Source organism: Archocentrus centrarchus, unplaced genomic scaffold (genome assembly GCF_007364275.1).
Source record: "Archocentrus centrarchus isolate MPI-CPG fArcCen1 unplaced genomic scaffold, fArcCen1 scaffold_37_ctg1, whole genome shotgun sequence".
Taxonomy (NCBI): Eukaryota; Metazoa; Chordata; class Actinopteri; order Cichliformes; family Cichlidae; genus Archocentrus; species Archocentrus centrarchus.
Window position 1 is genome coordinate 634,164 of NW_022060264.1, and position 27,120 is coordinate 661,283.

Sequence of the window (27,120 nt, forward strand, 5' to 3'; positions counted from 1 at the left end):
CTCTGGGTGGGGCGGAGGTGTGTGTCCGCAGCCGGCCTTCAGCCCTGCATCATTAGCCTGTGTGCCACTCTGGGGGGAGGGGGGCCCTCCTTTAAGGCCTGTGGCTGTGGCTGTGACGCGTTGTAGAACTGAGCGCGTGAAATTATTTGTGAGAGTAGGCCGTAGTTTTGTTTACGTGCTGAAAAATAAGATGAATATGTTCTTCATCAGTGGTTACTGCCATGTTATTTCACTGTTTGCCGACGTCGTCCTCTCGCTCGCCGTATTCAAGCGGGACGAGTTTGAAAGACAGGTCTCTGCCACCAATCACAACTGCTACGCAACATTTTCCAGCCAATCAGCAGTGGCCTGTTCAAAGCGCACTTCCATTTATGGGCCTGCGGGCACTTCCTCGTTGGGGTGAAGGCTACAAAACGTGTCCCTCCGCTGCGAGCCTCTGGAAGAACAGACCGGGCTGCGGAGGGCGTTACGCGACTCGGATTACGGCAGGTGTTCGTAAGTGGACGGATCTCTGCTGCGATGGGGGTAAGGATTGTAAAACTATTATTTTTTATGTAATTGTGTTATTTAAAAGTAATGACTAGTTATATTGAGCGATAGGCGGTGGTTACTGCGGTAACTCATAGCGCGATTGGCTGTTACTTTTGACCGATTGCGTGTTTCTCCACTAGTTAACGTTTTGGGACTCTATTAACCAATAAGATGTAAGGTTGCTTTGGCATTGTGCTGTTATTGGTTGCTTGCCAACTTTTTTCTATGTTGATTGGTTATTTTTATCCAATCAGAAATTACAACTCTTTCACGTGAGTGACACCGCTGTAGTCCAATGAAAGGCTCGCCGGCGTGGTTGTGACTGGCCCGGTGTGTATTTGTGGGCGGGATATTGTGACGTTTTGTAATGGGACGGAAAATGGCGGCTGTTCGGAGACGGGACTAACTTTGTTGCCATGCTAGTGATGCTCACGGTAAAGGCGCCATCCCTGTAGATTTCCTGAATGTTGGCAGCCCTGTGGCCCCCTGTCAGTGTAAAGCAGGGCGGTTAAAGCCCAGAGGAGTGAGCCAGTCTGTTAAAACGAATGTTTATAAATCCTCGAGTACTCAGACGGTCTGTTGGGTCTGATTGTTGCCACCAGATCCTTTCAGTAAGTCGGGCTCCGCATCCTGCGGGGACGGTAACTACCGCACTGCTGAACACAGGGTTTCTGTCTAACTGCGTGGGTTAGTACCTGGTGGGGTCCATGAATGGAAATGGATGACTCCAAGCCACGTTACAGCACAAGGCTGGTAAGTTCCGGGTGGATGTAAACACACTGCGCCCCCTTCCCTTTAACCAGGACGGGATACAGAAACAAAGTTCAGCCTGTGACCCACAGAGTGGGGATTAAAACAGTCAGTGCCACGCTCTCTTTAAGCTTCCGGGGCTCTCTATTCAGTATTGTGAATGTGCAGGACATGCAGATTGTAAAGCTGTGTCTCGTGTGTTTGTAAATAGAGTAAATAAGTTTAGGTGTAAAGCACAGAGTGTAACACAGTGAGAAAGTCAGGTCTTTTCTCAGTGATGCTTTTGGTGGTCAGCAGATGTCCGCTCAAATCCAGCACCCTCAGATGACATGCATTTTTGGGGCAGCTGCTGATTTTAGGTGCTGCTCTCTGTGCATTTCTGTAGTCTATATCAAGATTACATTTCTTCATCATGTGTGGCATGGTGGGCTTTTTGGTGTGGACCTTCAGGCTTTGCATGGGCCTAGCACAGTGCCTCTGGCCTTCCAAAATGCACAATATAGGTTCGTGACTTGTCTTTCTGGAACTTTTACACTTCTTTTTATCGTAGGATAAAAATAATCTCTAAGACAAACTCTCTATGGCTTTTAAAATGACTCATTCCCATAAGGGGACAAGTTGGCGTAAAACATGACAATAAAGAATAGACCAAAAATACTGTATGCACATTCAGGTCTGAGTGCTGAGAGAAATGCAGCTGTTGAAAGAAAAGATTAGGTAAGACTTTAGTACAGGTATTCCTGACTCATGAGACTGTTGAAATATGACAACTATATTCAAAAAAAAAAAAAAATTGAACTTGCTGTTTTTTCTACGCCTGAACGAGAGTACAGTCTCATCTAATTTGAGTTTTTAGCTTACATCACTTAAAACAGTTTTTTCATGTGCAGATGCAGAGAGAAGCCAAGTTTATAGTAGGCCAGCACCTTGCTTTAGATTTTTTTCTTAACATAGTTCTGAATAATGCACGTACTGTTTCCTTCCAGTTTCGTATACCTGGGGAATGACTGTTGATGATCATTTTCATGACTAAAAGAAACTTGGCACCCTACACTGAGAAAGTCACCTAAAATGAAGGTGGGTGCATCAGATTTAGTTTGTAGATGCTGATGTGCTCGGTCTGTTATTTGACTAGCTACTCTGGTGTAATATACACAACACACAGGTAGGTATCCCTCTTTCCCCACTTCCTAATTGAACCGCTGTAGTAACTCCTTCAGTAGAGTATTCGGTGGGTTTGGCAGAGATGATGCTGTGCAGGCCTGCAGGTCTAAGAACTCTGATCCACTGTGAATTTGCTGGCCAAAGTCTGTAAGCCTTTTTTATAAAGCGCTGCATGACCTGAACAGACAACATCAGGAAGATTACGAGAGTCCCATTCTCCTCCCATTCCTCGCACGCGTGTTGAACAATAAACGTTGACATTATTGCAAATATGTACTGAGGGCAGGTCCACGGTTGATGTAACAAGTCAGTGTGAGCAGTTAATGTCTGGATATGAGTTGTTTGCAAGAAACATGAAGCCTGAGTAAAGTGCATGACTGAAAGATGGATCTTAAGATCTGAAGCAGTTGGCTTCTTCTTGGGCACCTTCAGTGCTGTTATTTTCAATAAGTAATGTGCTCCTAGGCTCTGGTAATGGACATAATAAAGGGTAATAAATGTCACAGGGCTGGAGAATCAGTCCTTTTGGACATATTCTCCAGAAGTACTCAAAGTAAGGTGGATTGGCAGGTGCAGTTTAAAATGAATCTTTAATCACACAGAATTGTTTTGGTAATGAGAAGGACTTAAATTTAAAGATTTGGTTCAGTCCTCCATCTCTTATTGTGTTTCTTATCCTGTTCCACTCTCTAGCGTGCTGGTCCCCGGCGGCGTTACCATGATGACGGCATCTCAGATGAGGAGATTGATGGAAGGAGGATGTTTGTCCTGGAGGAGAAAGTCACCAGTGAGCGGTTCAGCTCTGACCGGGTGATTCGCATGGATGGAAAAGGTTGGTGTGCACAGTGCTGTTTACATTGCTTTCAACTGAAAACCCACTGCTTACATTGGAAAGTGGATAACACGAACCCATACCTTCCAATGCACAAATTTATTGGCAACCTGGGACTGTGTAACCCTACACAGTAGAGTACAGTACTCTGGAAAAGTTGTGAGCCACCTCTCATTTCTTTAGATTTAACTTCCAATAATCCAGACTTTGCAGTAATTTTTAGCTTGGCTGTTTTGGAGAACCAGCACGGTTATCCAATACGCAGATACCCAAAGGGGGACCCACTAGTCGTCCATCGGGTGGTGAACAGCAGTTCTCCAGCGTTCTGAAGGTCTTTCAAAGTTCTTCTTTGGGCATTGACTGAGGACACTAACCTAGGAATCATTCAAACATAACAGAGGGGCCTAACTCAAGGCATGAGCCAGTGTCTACACATAACAGACAACTTGGCAAACAGCCAGTTATAAATTGTATCTTTAGGCTCTTTGTTGTTAGCAGCCTGTAGCAAAAGCACATCATTTGTTTGAAAAGTGAAAAATGTTAACGATAACAGTTTGACGGCCATGAATTCATTTGTCTGTCAGCGTTCTGTTTTCTGTATTTCTGTGTCATATCTTTTATACATGAATATTGTGGTAGAATAACAGAAGGGTTGTGAGAAACTGCAACAGTGAAGTAAAGCGAGTCTGTATTTTCTATAATGAAAAATTATTACATTTGTTTCTCCCAAACGGCACTGAGTTACAGGATCTTCTGACTGAAACAAGTGAACTAAAGTGCTCTGCTGCTGGAAGAGGTGCAGATAAAATGGGACACCCACCTTTAGCGGACCTGTTTTACTTTACCAAACAAAAGCAGGTGGAGCTTCCACACAAACATGTTAGTGTGGTTGTGGATGTGCACGCAACTGCACTGCTGTGTACATGGAACACACCAGCTCATAATCACACATATAGGGGGCTAATAGGCCGGTCACTGGTCAGAGCTGAGAACACCAGAAATCGGCCAATTCCAGGTAATCAGAGCACTTGTAGTTATAGCCAACAGAGACTATAGAGAAGAGATGGAGTCCCTGCCTGGGGTGCATACATAGTTGGTGCATTGTCAGGGCTCTAGCAAGCAGTTGATTGCCTGTCGCAGTGCCGGGCAGAGGTACTGTTGGGCCAGGCTGAGAATTTCACCAGTTCACTATTGGAATTATTCGCTATTACCAGAATTGGCAAATGAGCACAGCTATTAGCATTAGCAAGTGGTTGTCCTTTAATTTCCCTGATGGATTCTTCCTAAAGGATTTAATAAAGTTTAATCTAATCTGATACTTTTTTTTTTTTTTTTTAAGCCTGTCATGTCTGGCAGTTTTCGCAACCGGAACGATGATCCGAATGCACTGATGTACCAAACATATTTGCTTTTTTTTTCTGGCTACATCCCTGATTGTAACGTTAATTTTCCATTGACAAGTCTACACAAGAAAGCAGCCAGGCGGACGAATGTCTGCATGGACCCTCATCCTCACAGATGATTACATTTACATCAGTGTTCCACAGAAGACTCACAGACATGGAAAGTATAATCAAGGCTGAGGTGGAGTTGCTTCAGTTCTCCTCTGACTTCATCTGAGGTGATGTGGAGGAAGGGGAGTCCATGATGTCGTTGCAGGTCAGGGGTGCTTCTGTGATTGTGAGAACTGTCCAGCTTGCTCCAGATGGTGGGGCAGTGTGGAGATAATAGGCAGCCAACATCCAAAGCAGAGCTTTGAATGTCCTTCAAGAAGCCTGGAGAACTAGTCCTGAAGACTGCTTAAAGAAATGACAGAAAGCTGTCTGAGTTCAGGCTGTGCTGAAGAATAAATGCGGTCATTCCAGATACTGACTTTCAAGCTCGATGGAATTGTACAAACTCTGGTTTTACTTGTTTTCCTGTATTTTCATGTATGTTTTCAAATTTCAATAAGTGGCTGCACCTGTTTCCCATATTCCTTGCAAAATATAATGAAATGAGGGGTGATTGTATAATCCTTCAATATTTTATACATTTCAAAGATTTTTTTTTTCCAGTTCTATCAAAGTATCACACGACAAGTGTCATTCAGACATGGGTGCCTTTCAGGTTACAGCTTGATTCAGGCTGTTCTGATGGTGATGGTAGAAGCCACAGCGCAGTGTTCAACACGTGAACAGTACATCAAACAGCAATGTGCATTACAGCGGTGAAGTATTGCTGCATGTCTGCAGGTTGCTAGTTAAGCCAGAGGGCTATTGGAAAAATGTTTAGTGTTTTAAATGAGAAGTATTTAGAAAGTGGAGAATACTGCATACCAGCAACCTTATGAGCATTTTTGTTAATTAGTTTTACCAACAAATTCTAAGACAAAGTGACAGCATATTTGTCTGTGAGCTGAATGTGTGATTGGAAAGTGGCTCATGCAGCAAGAAAAGTCAGCTGACAAGAATGGTTAAAGAATAAAAGTGGCTGCATCAGAGTCCTCACTTTAGATGTTTTGGGAGGATCTGAAGTGAGCAGGAAATCCACCAGTAATCCAGAGTTGAAGCTGTTGTGCATGATGGGTCAGCAGTTACCACACAGTTTAGTAGTTTGTTTGTTGTGGCCAGACCTTAGGGGTGTACTACAAAATGAGATTAATGGGTTAGCAAAGTAAGTTGAACCTAAAGTCAGTTTTCAGTGTCAGAGGTGACTTTATTTTTACCTGGATAAGTCACTATGGTAACTGAATGCACAACCTGGTCTGGAGCAGGTTATGTTCAGGTTCAGTAGCACCTTTTTTTTTTTTTTTTTTTTTCCACTCTTGTTAACAGCATCCTGTAAGTGTGATTTATAGGACTACTGCTGAATGTATGTTTTATATTTGCAAACTGGAGACGTCACCAATGAAGCCCAACCGTGTGTCACATTGTCACTGGAATTTGCATGTATGTTGTGATTTGGCACTTCTATAAATAAAATAATATTGAATTGAATTTGGCTTGTTTGGTCCTAATCTGCTGTTTGTTGTGTTTTGACATTCCAGCTACTAGAAACTTATCAGTTAAATTTTAAGGTATTTTTCACCAAGAATAGTCAGTGCAGTTTATTTCACATTCATCTGGCAACAAACTGAAGTGATTTCCACATCTCTGTGGCACATTACCAGAGCTGAAGCTTGAATATTTAAGTATATCCAACTTAGTTTCTCTAATGTGCAGCTGTTGTGAAATGGATAAGGAAAAACAAAAATTGATATAAATGAAACGCTGCTGGAGCTTCTCTCTACCTCATGCTTGTATTTTTCTATTTCTTTACAGACTTTACATATGAGTTCGTTCAGCGAGGTGGCTTGAGGGACCCAATCATTTTTGAGAGATCTGATGGACTGGGAATCAAGTAGGCACCTACAAAATATTTGTTCTTCCTCTCTTGTTCTACCTTTTACTAGCTGAAGCATTTTTTTTTAAATCAGATCTTTGATATCTTCAATGTTATTAAATATGTTACCATCTATAAATGAAACAACCTGAGCTGTGTAAAATGTTGAGTGACCTCTTGTTCTGTAGGATGCCAGATCCTGACTTCTGTGTCAATGACGTCAAGATGTTTGTCGGTAAGACTTGAGGAGTGAACCTCTTCAGTTATGTTTCTGCTAAATATCAGCTTCAGTCCTGGAAGCGCCTCTGCCTTATTGTACAAACTGAGTTATTTGGGTAATAAATACTGTAATTACACCTGTCTCAGTAATTTTTTTATTAATAATAAAATGTGAATTTGATCCTAATTGTTGAAAATAACGCATTAATTGTAATTAATTTAATAACTCATTAATTGTAATTAATGATGATTTTTAACTGAACATGTGCATAGGTGTATAGTTTGCTACCTAATGCAGTTTTTTAAATTAAAAATATTAATTAATTAAAAACAATTTCCACACTTGGTGATTAGTTTTCTTGTTCTAAGAAAAGGCAGCTATTCCTGTGGGGAATTACCCCCAAATCTGAAGATTTCATAAAAACTTCCTTAAAACTGTCCCGTCTGCTTCTAACTAGATTAGAGGCAAATGGGAGGCCCTTTTAGTTTTACAGTTGTTCAGAAGTTTATATGGGCATCAGTGTCATGGTAATTTTGCCCTTTTAATGATTTCTTTGAACTGTGTTTTTTGTTTTTTTTAAAGGTGAAATGATTGTACAGCATACATCTTTTATGAACTGGGGTCCACAAGTTTGAATTTATTTTTGGGAAGGCTATCCTAGAAGCTTAATGTTAGCCTGCTTTACCCACTCCAAAACCCATTTGTATGTGTGTTTGGGATTTCCTGATGGATCACCCAGTTGTGTCCAAGTTTCAACTATTTAGCTGCTGATTTGAGGTGAACTTGAAGAAGTTGGAGGTAGTCCTCCTTTGCACAGAGTGGATGGAATAACAATGTACCAGTACCACTGGCAGCAAAACAGCCCCAGAGCATGTTACCACCACCATGGCTGACAGCCGGTACAGAGTTCTTAGGTTTAAAAGACTCACATTTACTCTAAACACATCTCTTGTTGTTGTGGCCAAATAGCTCAATCTTTGTCCCGTCTGACTATCAAACGTTTCTCCAGAAGGTATCTGGGTCGTCCATGTGGGCAAATTTCAGTCAGCATGAAGACATTGAGTTTGACAATGGGCATCTTTCTTGCTCAAACTCTGTCCATGGGGATGTAAAACTCTCTCCACTGTGGACAGTGATGCTGGTGTTCTTTCCAGTTCATGACAGGCTTGAGCTTTGGTGGTTCCTGGAGATCCTAACCAATTTCTCATCTGAGGGTGACAGTTTGGGTATTAGTAATGTGGCGACACATCCGAATAACTTGTGCTTAATACAGGGGATCTTGGAATCTGCAGTTGTTTAGAAATGGCTCCAAGAGACCTTCCCCACTTTTAAATCTACAATTCTCCTTCTTAGAACTCAGAGTTCCTTGGGCTTTCCCACTGTTCTCAGTATTGACCAGTACAGTTAGTGCTGTCACACAAATCCTTTTATGCGGCACAGAGAAACTACCAGCTTGTAGTCAGTCATGATCATTAATGAGAAGGTAACAGGCCTTGGCCTTGTCCTGTTAAGACACTGTAGAACCTTCAGCACCGCTTGCCGAGTTCTATGTGCATACGTTGAATTTAACACCCGAGGATTTAATGGCGCGAGTGGCGATGAATAACCTTCTGAGTAACCTTCTGACCAACTGTTGGTGTTTTACTCTGAAAAAGAACATTTGTAATTTGTGGCTCAAATGCTGGAGGAGTGCTTGACCCAAACTCTGTATCATGATTGAGAAATGGATGGTTGGGTATGCTTTGGTGATAGCAAAGTGTGAGAAAGATTAAGGCTGATGTGGGGACAGCTTTAATTTATAGTATGAAACACTCACCCACCAAACCCATCTGACTTGTGGGTGGAGAGTGAGAGCTACAGAGATTACCACCAAACTGACAGAAGAACATGCACAACTCACTGTTGCAAATGGATGATTCTTTGACCAAACCAAAAATTGGAGAACAAATTTATTCTTCAAGTAAAAATCATAAATTCTAACCTTGTCAATGTATTGACTGTGTTTCCTATTCAGTGTAGTTTTCTGCATAGCCCCAAAGTGTTTCCCAGCTGTTGTGAGCAGGCTGTTGTGTCATGCTGTGACTAACAGATGACTCCCCTCTCAGGTAGCAGACGCATGATAGATGTGATGGATGTGAGCACTCAGAAGGGGACTGAGATGTCCATGGCCCAGTGGACGCGTTACTATGAGACCCCTCCATCTCAGAGAGAGAAGCTCTATAATGTTATCAGCCTGGAGTTCAGTCACACCAAACTGGAGAACTTGGTCAAGAGACCGAACACGGTATGTACACACACTTGACAAAGGGTTCATTTGACCTAACCAGAAATAAAAACCTTTGAACTAAAAGTATATTTAATGTGATTCTTTCTCACTGTCCCATCTACTCTTACATTTGCATGTATAGGTAGATCTCATAGACTGGGTGGACAACATGTGGCCACGTCATCTGAAGGAGAGACAGAGAGACTCGACTAACTCTATCAATGACATGCAGTACCCCAAAGTACAGAAGTAAGTCTCTTGCTTGCAAGAAACTGTAAGTGTAACTGTAAGCTGTGAGTGTGACAGTAGGATATAGTGCTGATGATGATCACGTGTCTCCACAGGTACTGTCTGATGAGTGTTGAGGGCTGCTACACAGACTTTCACATTGACTTTGGAGGGACCTCAGTGTGGTACCACATACTGAGAGGGAGCAAGGTAGGGCCGGAAGGGGTTCAGCTAAGTTAGGGAAACAATATATTTTCTGTCACAGCTTCTTATTTTTAAATTAAGCTCAACACATGAGTCCTTTCTCAAGTCTAAATGATTAGTAAAGTAATAGGCCAGAATGTGAGGGGCAGTCTTAAAGGGTTTCTGTTTTTTCCTGTCATGCTGTGACTGGTGCAGAGAGTCGAGTCTATTTTGAATCATATGTGTGTTTTCAGGTGTTTTGGCTGATTCCTCCAACTCCTCAGAACTTGGAGCTCTATGAGAATTGGGTGCTGTCCGGGAAGCAAGGAGATGTGTTCTTGGGAGACCGAGCATCTGACTGCCAGAGGATTGAACTGAAGCAGGGCTGCACCTTCATCATTCCCTCAGGTACACATTTAACTCAACATGCACTCACTCTTTGCAGAAGGACTTCTGTGATGTGAAAAAAATATTAATATTACGATGTGTGCAATACACAGGTTGGATTCATGCTGTTTATACCCCTCTGGACTCGATGGTTTTTGGAGGAAATTTCTTGCACAGCTTTAATATCCCTATGCAGCTTAACATCTGTAATATAGAGGACAGAACGCGGGTAGGTGCAAACACTCTACATTAAGCTGTGATATGACAGAAAACAATGACTATATTTGCTCCTTTCACCCCCACTGCAGGTTCCAGTGAAGTTTCGTTACCCCTTCTACTACGAGATGTGCTGGTACGTGCTGGAGCGCTACGTCTTCAGCATGACGAAGACCTCCTACCTCACCCCAGAGTTTCAGAAACACTCCCTGGGCATTGGTATGTACACAGCCAGTATTTTTTCTTTGTTGTCTGTGTGTGTGTGAAGTGATAGTTGGATATGTTTTTGCTTCGGCAATTACATTTTTTTGTGTAATTCAGTAATGTAGATTCAGACTGCATACCTCACACTATCACAATTATCCAAACCACTGCATGGCTTTTCTTGGATTGGTGAGCTATTGCCGATAATGGTGACCACCCTCCATCCTTTGAACTAAACTGCTGGAGGTACACATACTTGTACATCTCTAGTCTTTTATGTAGATTGTTGTATTATTATTTCCTTTGTGAAGGTCTGAAGAATCCATCTGGCTCAGATCCAGCCAGTGAGCAGGTGAAGGATGAGGAGGAGGGTGTTGACAGTGAGGAAGAATCAGGGCAACAATCTGGCAGGCCTCAGGGTAAAGTCCATCTGACTCCTCTTGAGCTGGAGGGACTCTGGAACCTACTGGGTAAACTGGAAGCTCTGCCCTCTAACAAGAAGTGTGTCCCAGCAGGGATACACAACGCTCCGGCACTCATTACACACATCAAGGTATTACCCCTCTGTATGTCATTTTGCTGGTGGAGTAATAAATGCTTTGTCTTCTTAGTGTCCTGTTAAGATGTGTGCCTCGCTGTTATTTCTGTCACACCACTCTTGTCTCTGCTGTCCTGCAGGCACTACTAAAGGAGCATGCTAATGACAATCCCACTGTGTCGTACACAGGAAGACCCATAGTCAGGTGGCCAAAGAGGGTAAGTATTGTTTATTTACAGACAAACAGCACATTCGTAATGATAACAGCATCTAATGGGAACTCTACCACTGGTCCATGGATTATAGAAAGTCTTTGCAGATAAAGAGAGTGATGCAGTCATATAGAATGCTATGCACAGTACAGAAACAGCATTAGTGAAGGTTACAAATGATCTTCTTACAGCCTCTGACAGTGGACTCATCTCTGTTCTTGTCCTGTTGGACCTCAGTGCAGCTTTGATACTGTTGACCATAACATTTTATTACAGAGATTAGAGCATACTATAGGTATTAAAGGTACTGCACTGCAGTGGTTTGAATCATATTTATCTCATAGACTCCAATTTGTTCATGTAAATGGGGAGTCTTCTTCACACACTGAGGTTAATTATGATCTTCTATACATTTTCATTCATTGCTATGCAGATGATACTCAGCTTTATCTATCCATGAAGCCAGATGACACGCATCAATGAGTTAAACTGCAGGAATGTCTTAAAGACATAAAGGCCTGGATGACCTCTAATTTCCTGCTTCTAAACTCCGATAGAACTGAAGTTCTTGTGCTCTTAGAAACATGGTGTCAAACCACCTACTTATTCTGATGGCATTACCTTACCACAGTAACACTGTGAGAAACCTTGGAGTCATTTTTGACCAGGATATGTCCTTCAATGCACATATTAAACGCAGGACCGCTTTTTTGCATTTGCGCAATATTTCTAAATTAGAAACATCCTTTCTCAGAGTGATGCTGAAAAGCTAATTCATGCATTTATTAATTCTATGCTGGATTATTGAATCCATTTTTAACAGGCTGTCCTAAAAGCTCCCTGAAAAGCCTTCAGCTGATCCAAAATGCTGCAGCTAGAGTACTGACAGGGACTAGAAAGAGAGAGCATATTTCTCCCATATTGGCTTCTCTTCATTGGCTCCCTGTTAAATCTAGAATAGAATTTAAAATTCTTCTCCTCACATACAAGGTCTTGAATAATCAGGCCCCCTCTTATCTTAAAGACCTCATAGTACCATATCACCCCAATAGAGCACTTCACTCTCAGACTGCTGGCTTACTTGTGGTTCCTAGGATACTTAAGAGTAGAATGGGAGGCAGAGCCTTCAGCTTTCAGGCCCCTCTTCTCTGGAACCAGCTCCCAGCTTGGATTCAGGAGACAGACACCCTCTATTTTTAAGATTAGGCTTAAAACTTTCTCTTTTGATCAAGGAAGGTTTTAAGCTCAGAGACCCCAAACCTTCCCTTAGTAATGCTGCAATAGGCCCAGGCTGCTGGGAGTTCCCATGATGAGTCTTTCTGCTTACTTTGTGTTTAAAAACACTTTACAGTGTTGCTCCAGTGCAGCTGGGCCATTGCTATACCTTGATTCTTTTTTCAGTCATTCTGTTGTAGAGTCGCTGCTGTGCTCAGGATCATTGTCCTGTTTCATGAGCACAGATTATGCCAAGCTTTAGCTGTCAGACACATGGCCTCACATTTCACTTTAGTATACTTTGGTATACAAAGAGTTCATGGTTGATGCAATGACTGCAAGGTGCCCAGACACTATGGTTTCAAAACAAGCCCAAATCATCACCTCTCCACCATCATGCTTGAGGCCTTTAGAGTCTGAGCTGTAGCTTTACTTACCCTCTTAATTCCTGTGGAACAGTGTGCTTAGTTTAGTGTTTTCAAGACGGGAGAGGAAAGGCTGCACACTCTAGGGATGTAACAATTCTGAGACTGACACTGAAATTGCAGTACAGCTTGCTATACTATGATACCTGCATTATAATGTTAATGTGTAGTTGCAGTATGCTAGTCTGGTGAAAGCTGTAATGTTAAATAATTTTTCAGGTAAATGAACTGCAAACGCATCAAAATAATGGCGTTTTTTTTTTTTTAATGTGATAAAAATCATTTTTCTCCTTTTTCTTTTATCAATTTTGACTTTTTTTTTTCCCTCCTTTCCCCTTTGTTTCTGCTTCCAGCCCTCATGGTACCATCCCCCCCCTCCACCTCCACCACCACCTCGTCCAAAACTGGCCTCCATTCCGATTACCCCACGACCTCAAAAACCAGCCTCTTCCATGTCTGTGTTAAGGCGCCGAAGAGTCAGGTAATAAACTGTGGGTGTGGGTGTGTTATGGTTGTACTGATGCCTGTATCAATTTAGCTTAGCAAACTGAAGAATAGGTCAGTTTTATATCATCTTAAGCCTTATGTTTTTGTTATTTCTATAAAAGCAGAATGCAGTTATTTGCAATTAATTGCAAAGACAACATATCAAATGTTGTTTTTTTTGTTAAATATTTAAAAATACACTAATGATTTGCAAATCATCATTTCAATTTAATACTGTCCCATAGTTACTCTGCTTTTTTTTAAGCTGTCTCCTGTAATTATCCTTTGCTGTCATGGTTGCCTTCTGTGCAGATGTAAACGCTGTGAAGCCTGTATGAGACCAGAGTGCGGAGACTGTAACTTCTGCAGAGACATGAAAAAATTTGGAGGACCAGGGAAGCTAAAGCAGACATGTGTGCTGCGGCAGTGCCTCTCTGTAAGTAACTGAGTTGCTGCTTTTATTTTTAATGTTATTGTTGTGTTAAATCATTTTATAAAAGCAAAAATGTGTATGTATGTATTTATTCTACACTTTCAGAAAGTTTAAAAAAAAAAGTGGGGAAGGAGCCTGAGCTAGTGTGTGAGATTGAGAGATACCTGCTCGATGTAGTCGAGCTCACCTCAACACACGGCCTGGGCTCTGGAGCCAGGCTCCTGGAGAGGGGCTGGACTCCTTTACAGGCTGGGGTTACCCTCGTTGAGAGGCGGCGGGCTGGGGTGCGTATCCTTGTTTCCCCTTGGCTTGCTACCTGCACGTTGGCGTTTTTACCAGTGGAAGAGAGGGTTGTTTCCCTGCACCTTGGGGCCAGGGAACAGGTCCTGGGGGTTGTTTGAGCTTATATGCCGAAAGCCCAGCCTTCTTGGAGTCACTGGGCGGGGTGCTCAAGGGTGCTCCATCTGACGACTCTGTTGTCCTACTGGGAGATTTCAGTGCTCACGTGAGCAATGACAGTGAGACCTGGAGGGTGTGATTGGGGGGGAACAGCCTTCCTGATCTAAACCTGAGTGGTGTTCTGTTATTGGACTTCTGTTTAAACTACACTTTGTTCATAATGAACACCATGTTAGAACTTAAGGATGTCCATAAGTGCATGTGGACACCCTAAGCTGCAGGTCGATGATCAATTTTGTAATCGTATCATCAGATCTGCAGCTGTATGGTCTGGACACTCGGGTGAAGAGCGGAGCTGAGCTGTCAATCGATCACCACCAGGTGGTGAGTTGGATCAGGTGGACAGACCTGGCACACCTAAACATAGTCAGTGTGTCCTGGGAGTGCCTGGCAGAGGCTCCAGTCTCTGCAACACTGCATGGAGACCTGGGGTGGTACCTCTAGATTAGCAGACTGGGGTGTGGGTCCCATCTTCAAGAATGGTGATTGGAGGGTGTGCTCCGACTATAGGTAGATCACACTCCTCAGCCTCTCCGGGAAGGTGTATGCCAGGGTGCTCTTAAACATGAACTGGCAACTCATTACCAGTATGTTACACCAAGAATTATTCCCAAAAGTCAGTTTATTTCATGAACTTGAGGGTTTTTGGATTGTTTGAGGGTTGTTTTAAGTTTGTTTTGTTCTTTTCCTTTCAAATCAGTGCCCTATATGTTGGTCATGCCTGCTTTAAAACTCCATCTCTTCCAGCCGGGCCTCCCTCTGTCTGCAGTGTGTGAGATCTGCAAGGAGCCCAATCAGGAGGAAACTGGAGATCCTTCCCTCACTCTGATGGAGTGTTCCAACTGTGCACAGATCGTCCATCCTGCCTGCCTCACGGTACAACACAGACAGGGGCTAAACTGTGTATCTATTTTACTTCAACATGCTAACTGAGGTAGCATTAGTGAATTCTCACTTGTAATCTAGAAATGTTCCTCAGTGGGATGTACACCTTTTTTTGCTAACAGTCCAATGCTAAATGCTAAATGCTTTAATAGTCAGATTCTAAGAATAGCCCACATCTTTTATCATTTATTTGCCAGGCATAGTATTTCTCATCCACATAACTTATAGCAGACACATTGCCCAAAATGTTGTAAGAAATAACTGCAATTCACTGAGAAAGGACAGATGAGCTACGTCAGATATCAGAGGTCATAAATTGTAGGGATTGCCCCTGTCCTCCCTTGGTGAGATGTTCTAGGCATGTTATACCCTGGACGTCCCGGGGAACGCCTCGGTGTGTCCCCCTTAATGAGCTGGAGGATGTGGCTGGGATTAGCAGGAGCCACAGACTACCCAAACAGTTCCTGGAAAACCATAACTAATACATTTTTTTAGTGGGCAATAAAAGTGCTAGAACAGTTGAAGATTATTCAGTTCAATTTTATTTATATAGGTTTCACCAACGCTTTATATTGTATGGTAAAGACCCTGCAATACTACAGAAAAAACCCAACAAGCTGACAAATCTGCAGCAGCTGTGATGCTGTCATTGCCAACATGGACCAAAATCTCAGAGGAATGTTTCCAGCACTTAATTGAATCTGTGACACAAAGTATTCTGTAAAAAGGGGGTCCAGCGCTGTACTAGCAAGATGTAACTAATGAAGTGACCGATGGGTGTAAATGAACACATCTCCACAGTTTGAGGAAGGAGAAACAAGAGTCAGGGTCCTGATACTGTTTGATAGATGCTTGAGTGGAGAAACACCACCAGCCGATGTGTACACACTCCAGGTTAATCTGAAGCTGAAGCTAACCTTAGCCCTACCAGTTGTGCTTTATCAAATGCTAGTTAGCATGACCGTATGAAATATTAAAATCACATGGTGCAGGTATGGGTGTTGTATCTAGATTGTGAGGGAGTGGATTCAGTGTCATACGTATAAGCTCTTATTGATTTTACCACTAATTTCTTCTTTTTTTTTTTCGTGTCATTCATCCTGTCATCATTCTTTCTGTCTGTATGAATAATTGTCTGCGTCTTCCTCTGCAGGTTCAGGGTGAAGGAGTGGTGAATAAAGACCTGCCTAGCTGTTGGGAGTGCCCAAAGTGCGTCCAGGGGATCACTGATCCAGAGGTACACAACTATTATCATCCTGCTGATCAGCCTGGTGTCCACAGGGGCGCGCGCACACACACACGCACGCACGCAGGCATGCACGTACACACTTGGTTGCAGTGTCAGAGCTAATGGGTTTTGTTTCTCCTGTTTGGTTTATTTCATGATTTTTATATATATATATATTATCCTTTTGTTGTTTTTGCTTTATTTTTTACATTTTGAATTTAATTTAATTCCGTCACAGTCATCAGGCAGTGATGAATCGTTGGCTGCTGGCCACCAACAGCGCATCCGTTCCCATGGCCCCCTGGTCCTCAGGCTGGGTCCAGGGCCCTCTCCTAACGTAGGGGGTCCTGTGGGCCCCCATCAGGATGGGGAGGTTGTCCGCTGTGGTTTCTTCCCCTCCTCCTTCTCTTCCTTCCTGCTCTTCCTCCTCCTCAGCGTCACTTCTATTGGTGGCGGCCCCTCTGCCTTCTCAGCCAATCAGCTCGAGACTGGTGAGAGGTGCCGCCTATTTGTGCATAAATCCACCCGTCTGTCGCTTGCATCCAGTCCTTTTTTCTTTCCCATCTTTCTTAAGAGAAGAGACACAAAGCTTGATCTAAAGTTTCCCGATTAAAGGATGTCAGTGACCTTGAATAACTCGCTTTTTTCATAGTTCGTACAAGAATATTGCCTCTTCTCTCCAGTGCCACTGTGTCCTTTTGAAGCTGCCTTCAGCTTAGATTGGTTTCTGTGCTGTAACAGTTGCTGGTTAGAATGGGTTTACAGCAGGTTTGGGTCAGGGTCACACCTCGGCACACAGCATATTTGCTGTTAAGCTTATCTACCCACTTAAGTGGTGGTGAGTAACTTTATAAACTCATTAGTTTTGCATTTGTGAGTGTTCTGTGACACTTTAACAGTAGCATCAGAGACGTCAGACTTCTTTCTCTAATACTGCAGACATTAAGCACCTTTTGATGGCCAATGTTGTGAACTGGTTTTATATAAATAAAATAGAAATGAATAGGTAATGCGGTTGTTGTTCTGTGGACCTCGTGACTCAGCTTGGCTATTGTCCTTCATCACTGCAGTGACTGAGTTTCATTCAGCCGTGAGCAGGGAATGGATGTTTTCATCGATTTCCTGTGAGTTTGTTAATCATTCTGCTGTAAAATAGAGAGCAGTGGAACAGACATGAATATGCTCTTCATTGTCTCATTGCTGTACACTTAACTACCTTTTAATAAAGCGAAACATGATTGGCAGGAAGTTCATTTCCTCTTTGGTTTGGTCCGTGTTATCAGCACCATGTTGTAGTTTGAGGTGGGAATAATAAGACAGGTGATACTTGCGTCAGCACAGAGCACTGCTTCATGTTCTTTTGCTTCACTGTTTTGTGAAGTTAACTATATTTGATGTTAATGTAGCTACACTTTGACATTATCCATATTTTTTAATTGGGACTTTTAGAGTGCTTCATGATCTGCTGTTGTAATACAATACCACATATATTTTTAAAATTAAGCTGTCATCTCTGGTGTTTCTAAATGATTTTTTTGTCTGTTTCCAGCAGTCTAAAGGTGACAGAGGTGACGCCCTTCCACTGGTGAGCTTTCATAAGATCTCTACTTTAATTTTAGGACTTTATTTCTGAATGCACTTGTGACTTAATATGTTTTGGAACATGTCTGTATCTGCAGTTATATTCCTCTTATTCTCATTCTGTATCTCTTCCATCTTCTGTCGGTCTGATTATTCTTCCCACCGTATCCAGAAGAGGAAGTCCTCTTCTCTGCTCGACGCTCGTATGGCTAAGATTTACAGACGACAGCGACACAGCCGCGATGGAGAAGACTCTGTCAGTGATGACGATGATGAAGGTTTGTGGTTGTTGAATCTGACCCGTGTTTTCATTGCATTCATCAGTGAATGTTTTCTCAGGCCCCGTTTACACGAGAATGTTTTCAGATGAAAGGTTTTGATGTCTCCTGTTTACAGAACAGTGAAAAGCGTTTCCGAAGCATTTCTGAAGCGTTTCCGTGTGAACGCGCTACTTTTCATAACGAAAACACCAAAACGACACCGTTCCCACTGAAAACACTCTCATGTAAATAACATCCAAACATCTGTGTGTGATCAGAATTAGTTTGACCTAATATTTTTTTCCCATCAATCTTTGCAGCCTCTCAGAGAAGAAAGATGGCACTTCATGCCCGAGGTGGGGGCCACTCTTCCAAAGGGTCTTTGGTGCTAACAGGAGAGGCCTGCTGAGAGGAGGCTCGGCCCACAGAGGAAGCAGAGGAGGACCTCTAAGTCCCGGATCCTCTTCTGTCCTCAAGCTTAAGCGAGGGGTTGGCATGAGGGACAGTGGACGTAGAGGACGAGGTGTGAGGTTGCGAGGAGGCTCCAGAATGCAACGAAGAGGTGATGAGTCTGAGGAATCAGATGACGATGACGATGATGACGACGATGATGATGACGACGACGACGATGATGAAGAGGAGGAGGAAGAGGAGGACAGTGAAGACGGAGAACAACATCGTCGACGTAGGAGGCGACGCAGGACTGATGAGGATGAGGATGAAGATGTAGACAGCGAGGGGCAGGAGTTCGACCCTGAAGAGAGGAGATGGACACTCTTGAGGATGAAGAGGATGAAGAGGTGGAGGAGGAAGGACGCTGGGATTCAGACCCAGAACCGCCGGTCCTCCTGGTGTCTGATCTGAATGATGACTTGCTGAGTGGCTCCTACCTGACAGTAACTCTACAGCGCCCCCATAAGGCCAAGAGACAACTGGGTATGAAATCAGCGTAACAACTTTGAATTTGGTCACATGCAAAATCTGAAGTATTGCTTGGAGACACAATCCACAAGCGTCGTGTGAAGGATTCAGGACTTTAACAGAAAACTGTTTTCCCGTCTCAGGCTCAATCGTTCCAAAGTTAGAAGCAGCCATGGGCCCAAGGACAGCTGCAGTGGGTGGTGGTGGCCAGCAGGTTTTATCCAGAGAAAGACTGCTCTGTCCAAACCTTCACGACTGAAGTGCGCAGGACTCCACAGCTGACAGCATAACTCCACGAGGACCTGGCAGGTAGCGGCTCAGCACATATTTAGGTTTCATTTCACACGTTAATGTTGCCATCATGATTAAAAAATGCTGGACTGATGTAGTAAATGTCCCAGATACCTCTGACCAGTCCTGCAAAAAGGATTTAGGGCAGTCTTGTTTGCTATGTGCAAACTTCTCACAGCCCTGTTTGAGGCAGGACGGCTGAGCCTGGTTTCTTCTTGGCCCGTCTGAATCAAAGCTACAAATGTGGACTGTGATTCAGCGGTGTTGCCATTTCAGCTGTTGGTAAAATGCACCAATGCATTCATAAAGGGAGGAGCCACCACTGCAGAATTCACTGATGCCGGCGTGTGAAATCACACATGTGGTTCAGTGTAAGGAAGGTGTTACAAAGAGGGATCGTGAGGCAGAATTTCAGGGTAAAAAGCTCGTGTTAGATTTTTGGAAAGGCTGAAATCAAGCTGGGAGGAGGTTGCAATGCTCTGAATGAGTTATGGTGAGCACTCTAGTATTCATATTTTATGGACACTGTTGGTAAACTGTTGGCTCTAATAAAACAGCAGCCCCGTTCTCTGAGATGGGATGTTGGGCCTGATGAGATCCCATAAATCACACAGAGCAGTTTTTGTTTTTTATCTCCAGCATGAAATCTGGTTATATGTAGACTGTGTCAGAATAAACAAGCACATATTTTGAGCAGTGAAGCCACACATTGCAAAATCATATACCAGTGTGTGCACTGTTATGCCTGGTGCAAAAGGTGGTGGGCTTTGAAATAGAATTGGGATATTGAGGAATGTGATTAATGGTACCTTAACAATACTGTTTGTATTGACCAGGTCATTACTCAGATTTTGACAGTGGTCAGTGTAATTGGCTGGAAAATTTGTTGCAAGGAACATCCAGGGCGGCCAAAGTGGTTCAAAAGAAAATGTATCTAATTAGGCATGAACAGATATTTTATTTCAGTCAGTCTCCATTATGGAAATGAATAATTGGCTGCTCAGATTATGAATCGCACTATTTTTTTAATGGCTTTTTAGCCGTCATCTTTCAGATTAAGCTCGAGGTTTTTTTTTTTTTGTAATCAGGAATTCCCGGGTTTTTTCGGAAGCACAAACAGATGGCTGCACCAGGGAAGCATAACTGGGCTTATGCTGCTTTCTAGCCAGCTTGGAAACATGTGCAGCCTTTGTGGTGTAGTGGGACGAGTCTGAACAGTTTCTCCTCTGTATGTTCAAGCCCATTAATAATCCGGTGATCAATAGAAAACATTAGATCATCAAATTAAAGTGAGGTTACAAATTAATTAATCCATTTCCTGTCTCTGTTAAATGTGTGCATACATGTAACATCATCAACAAAACACACTTGATCTTTGTTGTTGTCATTTCATAGACCTCGTCTGCGGGGTAGCCATGGTGACAGAGGGTGCTAGAACTCGCTCTCTGCATCTTCTTCGGAGGAAGAGGAAGCTGCTGCTCCTGCATCCTCCACCATTTCTCCATCGTTGCTCTCTCTGCCCTCCTTTAAGGATGTGGGCACATGAGAGAGGAGGGGAGAGGAGGTGTGGGTGTCTGTGTTCAGATACTTGAACAGAGCTGAGTTGCTGGCCTGCATGACTGTCTGTAAGGCCTGGTACAAGTGGTATGTTACAGACCTTACTGTGCACACATGCCTGGATATACACCACACTACAGTCACCTTGTTGTTTTGCCTGCAAATACAAAGCAAAAGCTCCACACTGCTTGTGAAGCAACCGATACTTGCTTCCTCCCTGTGCAGGAGCTGTGACAAAACGTCTGGGAGCCAAGTGGATGTGAGTCGGTGCAGCCACTCAGCAACCAGGCCTAGCAGGCATTATCAAACGACAGCCTACCTCTCTGGACCTTTCCTGGACACCCATGGCCAAGAGACAGCTCAACTGCCTGCTAACCAGGCTCCCAGGTACAAACACACAATGACCCACACAGACCATCTCATCCCTGCATGTCTCATTAAATTCCTGTGTGTTTTCAGGTCTAAGAGAGCTGAGGGTGACTGGTCTACCCTGGTCCTGTCTGTCAGCGATGGTCTCTCCCACTCTGCCCCATCTACGCCTGCTAGACCTGCGCTGGTGTGAAGGCCTTAAAGATGCCCAGATTAAAGAGATCATCACCCCACCTGGTCAGTAGCACGAGAAATGAGCGGGCTGTTTTAGAAAAATGGGAAATGTGAAAACCTTGTACCAAATGTACAGCAACAAGAGCATTAGGTGCTTGAAGTACTAGTCCATTTACCGTTTTACTATATACTCCTGCTGGTGTATCTGAGCTTCTGTAGTTATTGCTAGGAAACCTCTGCACTTCAGACAGTGTCCAGTAGAAACCTCTCCACACACAGGTCATGGATACTTCAGGTTCACAGAATACAGTCCATAATCTGCCATATTGACTTTTGCCTCAATTTCTGTGTGTAGGCTTGGAGTCATCCCGCAGCAGGCTGAGGAACATGGTGACGCTGCACCTATCCGGTCTGGACATCACCGAGTCCACTCTGAGGCTCCTGCAGCGCCACATGCCTCAGCTGGAGAGGCTGGACCTCGCCCACTGCAAGGATTTATCAGACTCCTCAGTCGCCCTGTTGGCAGCAGCTGGAACTCACACACGCAATAACCTCACTGAGCTCACACTGGCAGGTGGGTGTTTGAGCAGACACACTGACTGGTCACTGGGTTGTTCATCTAGCTTGTTGTTTGGCAGAAATTTGACCTCTTTTCTCACACCCACTTCATAATAATAATAATAATAATACATTTTATTCTAGGTGCCTTGCACAGAAGGGTTAAAAAAAAACCAATAAACCAAAAAAATACCTGTAAAGTCAATAAAACAAGTTTACAATATGTAAAATAATTGAGAACAGAGGGTTCATGTGACAGGGGGAAGACAGTGTTTTGAGACGGGATTTGAAAGTGGAGAGAGTCGATGCTACGGATGTCTGGTGGGAGGGAATTCCAAAGACAAGGAGCAGAGCAACTGAAGGCTCTAGACCCCATCATAGTCAAACAGGAATGAGGGACAGTGGAGAGAAGGTGGCGACCCGAGAGTGTGAATGGGTGTGTTGCCGTGCAGAAGTTCAGAGATACTGCAGGCTGAGGTTATTGGATCATCTTAACGGCGAGCAGAATCTTGAAGTCAGGACGATCTTTAACGGGAAGCCAGCGGTGCTGCTGAAGGTGTGCTGTGACTAACGGAAGGAGTTCTGGTGATGATGCAAGCAGCAGATTTCTGGACCAGTTTGAAGTTTATGAACTTTAGAGGAAAACCGAGCAGGAGAGTTACAGTACTGTCAGGTGTGAGAGATGGACGGAGGCGATTGATGTTACAAAGATGGCTCTAGAGATGCCAAGGATGACACCCAGACTCCACCTGAGGGTAGGGTTGAATTTGGTGCCAATGAGGTGGATATCTGGGGTTTCTCAATAAGGTCAGTAATTTCAGTAACAGAAGTTTCAAGCTTAAAAGTGACCCAGAGACAGGAGCTGAGGGAACTGGTGAAGATGAGCTGCAGGAGGTGCTGGTGGTTAGCTGCTAGTGAACAACTTTAATGTTAAAAATGACATTAAAGTCTTAGAGTAAGTTGTTGAGTACAGATGAGATGATGGGTGGTCGTCGTGCACTGTTGTGTTCCCTCGACCTGAGGCGATTAGACCTGTGTAGTGAACGTGTCTTGCTATAGGGAGCGCATCCTTGTAATGACAAACATGATTATTGTGCATTCATTTGTGGAAGACAAGTCCAGATCTTTTGTAGAGATGTTCTAGACGACAGCCTTTAGCTGTAAGCTGCCGTAATGGTGCGGAATGAGTAAAGAAAACAGTCTGTGTTTTAAAGAAGTCCATGAATGCTGTCGTTATAATGAGAAACCAGTTCATCAATGTAGGCATAAAGTTTATGATGGGGAGAGTGTCAGTACCGCTCAAAAGAGCATTTAAATGAATGACCTTGATACCGTGAAATAACACGTTGGAGCTTCGAATAAAGTTGACATCAAAAGACATTAAAATGTGGTCCGAGATGGGAAGATCAGCTGCCGTATGGATAGGAGTGACACAAGTCCAGGATACATCTTTTGGAGAGTGTGGAAAAGTCAGTGTGTTGCTGCAGTCCAAAGCTATCCAAGCAACAAGTCCCTCCTGAGAGCGTTATGCTTCAGCATGTCGTAGCTCCAATACCAAGACCCCTTATTCCTTTGATTACTGCATGAAATAAGTGCTGTTGGCCACTATTGATCATTACTGGCAGTTCAGTATCTATGATGATGTCTGGTAGTTAATAGATGCAGAAGATATCTGGGAAGTTCTTTATGCCTTTTGGCCTTTTTTTGCACTGCTTGATCTTTTATGCCTTTTGGCTTTTTTGCACTGCTTGATCCAAATCCTACAAAATTGGATTCTGTGAACGCACATGAAAAATGTGATTATCATTTAGGTTATTTGTGGTGTGTGTGTGTGTGTGTGTGTGTGTAGGTTGCAATGAGCTGACAGATGGCTGCCTGTCCTACCTGAAGCGTCTCTCCTCTCTGATTCTGCTGGACCTCAGAGGCTGTAAGGGCATCAGCAGACGAGCTTGTGATGCCTTCATCTCTGACCTGTCCCACGTGGCCGTCTTCTGTATGATGGAGGAGAAACTCATCCAGCGCCTGGACTGACACAAGCGCATCGTTGTAAAAGAGAGCAACATGCTTTAGCAAGTTTATTGTTTATATGTTAAAAACTTTTTAGAACACTCAGTCTATAGAAACAGAAGCATTAAAGCTCATCAGTCTGGCAATCCTTTGGTACAAAAAGCCCACCTCATGTCTTCTGTGTCTTCTGCGACTTGTTAAATAATCGTCACTAACCTCTGATGTACAAGAAACACTTGAATTTTGTCTGATACTACCAACATTTTACCAGAATGTCAGATTATTCCTTTGAAGCCTGAGTCTTGATTTAACTGAATACAAAGATTTGTACTTTTCAAAGGTTCACATTTCCTTACACGTCTCGCATCATTGCGAAAATGTACAAATAACCAGAAATCTTGTTTCCTATGAAACCATCTGTGCTGTTGAAAGAGTGAAGCTGGAGGGAAGTGCTGTTGATTGACCTTGGTCAGAGCTGCTGTAGTGATCAGCGTGTTTTGTTCTGGTTCTGAACCGTGAATCCTCTGTGTACATAATTTGTTTTTTTTATGTTTCATATTTGATAATGTACCATGTGTTACATGTAAAAACTTTATACAATGTAAATCCAAGTTTCTGTTACTGTGTCTGTTTTGTTAAGCATTGTTTACAGACATACAAAAAAAATGCAGTGTGTTTAAGTTAATAAACTTTGTGTCCCATGTATGGAATCACTTTATGGTGTAGCTGCAGCTTAACATCCTCTTAAACTCTCCAGCAAGCACCCAGATACAGTCATGATCAGGCAGCCTGGCCACTGATAAGTGTGTACTTAACGGAAAATACCTTAGATATTCTCAGCAATTAAAGTTAGTGCCTCCATAGTGTGTAGGATTTCATAATCCCTAGACAAGCGAAAGGTTGCTGGTCCAATTCCAGCTGGAGACACTGGACTGTGTCAGGAAAGGCATCTATAGTGAAACTGTCAAATCAAACATGCAGCGCTGCCTGCTGTGGCGACACCTGGTGACAATGGATCACCTGAAAGTAGCTTCTTATTCTTGTAATCAAAGGTAAATTTATAAAGAAAAAATATGAATATTAGTATTTTAACCACACATCAGACCATAGATGAAGGACTGGGCATACCAGCTCTCAGTGGTCGTAACACCTCATTTCCTCAGTCTGCTGTTCCAACATGCCTCAAGACATCCACCCTCACCCCTGTGCAAAAAGCCTCCACAGTGTCCTGTCTCAGTGACTATCGTCAAGTTGCACTTAAACCAAGAACAGTGCTGGTAATGACACAAAGAAGTCTGTCGACATAAGAGTTGACTCTCACCAGTAGGCCTACACACGGAACCGCTCCACAGCTGATGGGTTCTCTGCTGTGATCCATCAGTCCCTCACACATCTCGAGAACCAGGACTCTTATGTGAAGTTGCTCTTTTTTGGTTTTTAGTTCTGCTTTCAACACAATCATCCTGAATAAACTGTCAGGATTTGGAATAGCACCAATTAGATTTTGAACATCAAACCCTCATCCATCATCCTCGACAGTGGCTCCCCAACGGCTGCATCCTCAGCCCACTGCTCACACATGACTGCAGAGCTCACCATGGCAGTTACCTCATAGTAAAGTTTGCAGACAACACAGAAATGTTGGCTTAACATTTGGCTTAATGTTGGCAGAGAAGGAGATACTGCAGCAGGTGGTTAAGTCTGCATGGAGGATCATCAGATGCACTTCTCAGACATTTACACCAGCAGATACAAGAACAGAGCAGCCTGCATCATGAGAGGCTGAGTGACTGTGGATCAGGAGGTAGAGCAGGTCATATACTAATCAGAAGGTTGGTGGTTCAGCACGCGATTCCTCCTGGTCCTTTGGCAAGATCCCCAAGTTGCTCCTGATGTGTTCATCAGAGTGTGAATGTTAGATAGAAAGCACTTGGATGTAGAAGAAAGTGCTTGTATGAATGTGTGTATGAATGAGACATGCTGCAGAAAGTGCTTTGAGTCCTCAAATAAAGGAGAAACAATTGCTTTTTAAGAACCAGGACTCTGCCCACCGCACACATGGACTGTTCTCCTGAGGCTGGCAGCATCCAGGTGAGGCCCAGCAGGCTGAAGTAAACCTTCGTTCCAGACTGCTGAAACGTGCTGAACTGCCACTCCTCTGAATACACATATTTGCATTACTGCACTTTTTAATGGACTCATTGATTGGGTGATTACTATTTAATAGGTCATTTATTTAATAGGTCATTATTTTTAGATTATTTTTATTATTACACTTATATTTTTACTTTTAATTTTTCACAGGTGGGGGCTAGACTAATCACTCAGGATGGGGCTAAGTCAATCATTTATTGATAAATCTGAGATATTAGCGATAGAACAGTGTATGTAAGGACACTAGTGTGAAAGAGAATGATGAGGCGGTGTATCAAACTCAGTGAAACAGCAGCACCCCATTACTCACATATGCGCCACCCTCTGCAGTTGCAGCTTTGTGGAAGACTCAGTGTAGCAAGATAATGAGCCCAAAATACACCCACAAGAACAACTTAAAGACCACGGAGTGCTGTCAAGGATACTCCTCCATAGTCACCAGACCTCTAGCCCACTGAACATGTAGGAGGCCTCTGAAGCCTGAGAGCCAGGGTCATCAGTTTGAATGCGTTTACATGCATGTGTCTTCAACAGCAGTACAACAGCCTAGACTAGCTGTGAGGTGGCACTGTGACGAAGTGGTTGTGTTGCACCACGGTTCCTGGTTTGAACCCCTGCTCGGGCCTTTTCTGTTCCTAGGTTTCCTCCAGGTACTCCACCTTTCTCCCACAGTTCAAAGACATACATGTTAGGTTAACTGGTGATTCTTAGCAGGCCATGGATGTGAGGTAGATAAAACACTATATGGATATATTGTTAAAATGTGACTTTTGTCTTAAGGGCTTTCAGCACTGTATAACACCAGTTCATTTGCATTAAGGGATGCAAATAAGAACCGAGATTGTGCAAATGGCCACTTTTCAGACTCCACTGTATGTGGACCCTCAGCTTTTGTCAGTGTGACTGAGATTGGTATCTACATGAATGTACAGTACACAGGAGCTGACAGTGACACTGTGCAGAGTCAGAACAGAGAACAGGTCCCTTTTCAGTTTATCTAAAATCTTTCCAAAGACACAAATG

General features: G+C 43.3%; 1 protein-coding gene across 1 annotated transcript; it reads left to right on the forward strand.

Moving 5' to 3' along the window:
* Positions 1-903: 903 nt before the first annotated feature.
* kdm2aa (lysine (K)-specific demethylase 2Aa) lies at positions 904-24,648 on the forward strand. Its single transcript, XM_030724560.1, is given in 30 exon segments — positions 904-1,284; positions 3,139-3,277; positions 6,580-6,658; positions 6,829-6,875; positions 8,966-9,144; positions 9,269-9,375; positions 9,471-9,564; positions 9,792-9,945; positions 10,038-10,153; positions 10,233-10,359; positions 10,656-10,897; positions 11,023-11,100; positions 13,088-13,215; positions 13,533-13,656; positions 14,860-14,988; positions 16,151-16,234; positions 17,775-17,810; positions 17,979-18,084; positions 18,387-18,437; positions 18,440-18,823; positions 18,826-19,002; positions 19,131-19,199; positions 19,202-19,248; positions 19,250-19,296; positions 20,674-20,922; positions 21,061-21,108; positions 21,110-21,222; positions 21,295-21,441; positions 21,734-21,952; positions 23,786-24,648. Coding segments are annotated over 30 exon segments (3,744 nt in total). The 5' UTR covers positions 904-1,242; the 3' UTR covers positions 23,968-24,648.
* The last annotated feature ends 2,472 nt before the right edge of the window (positions 24,649-27,120 follow it).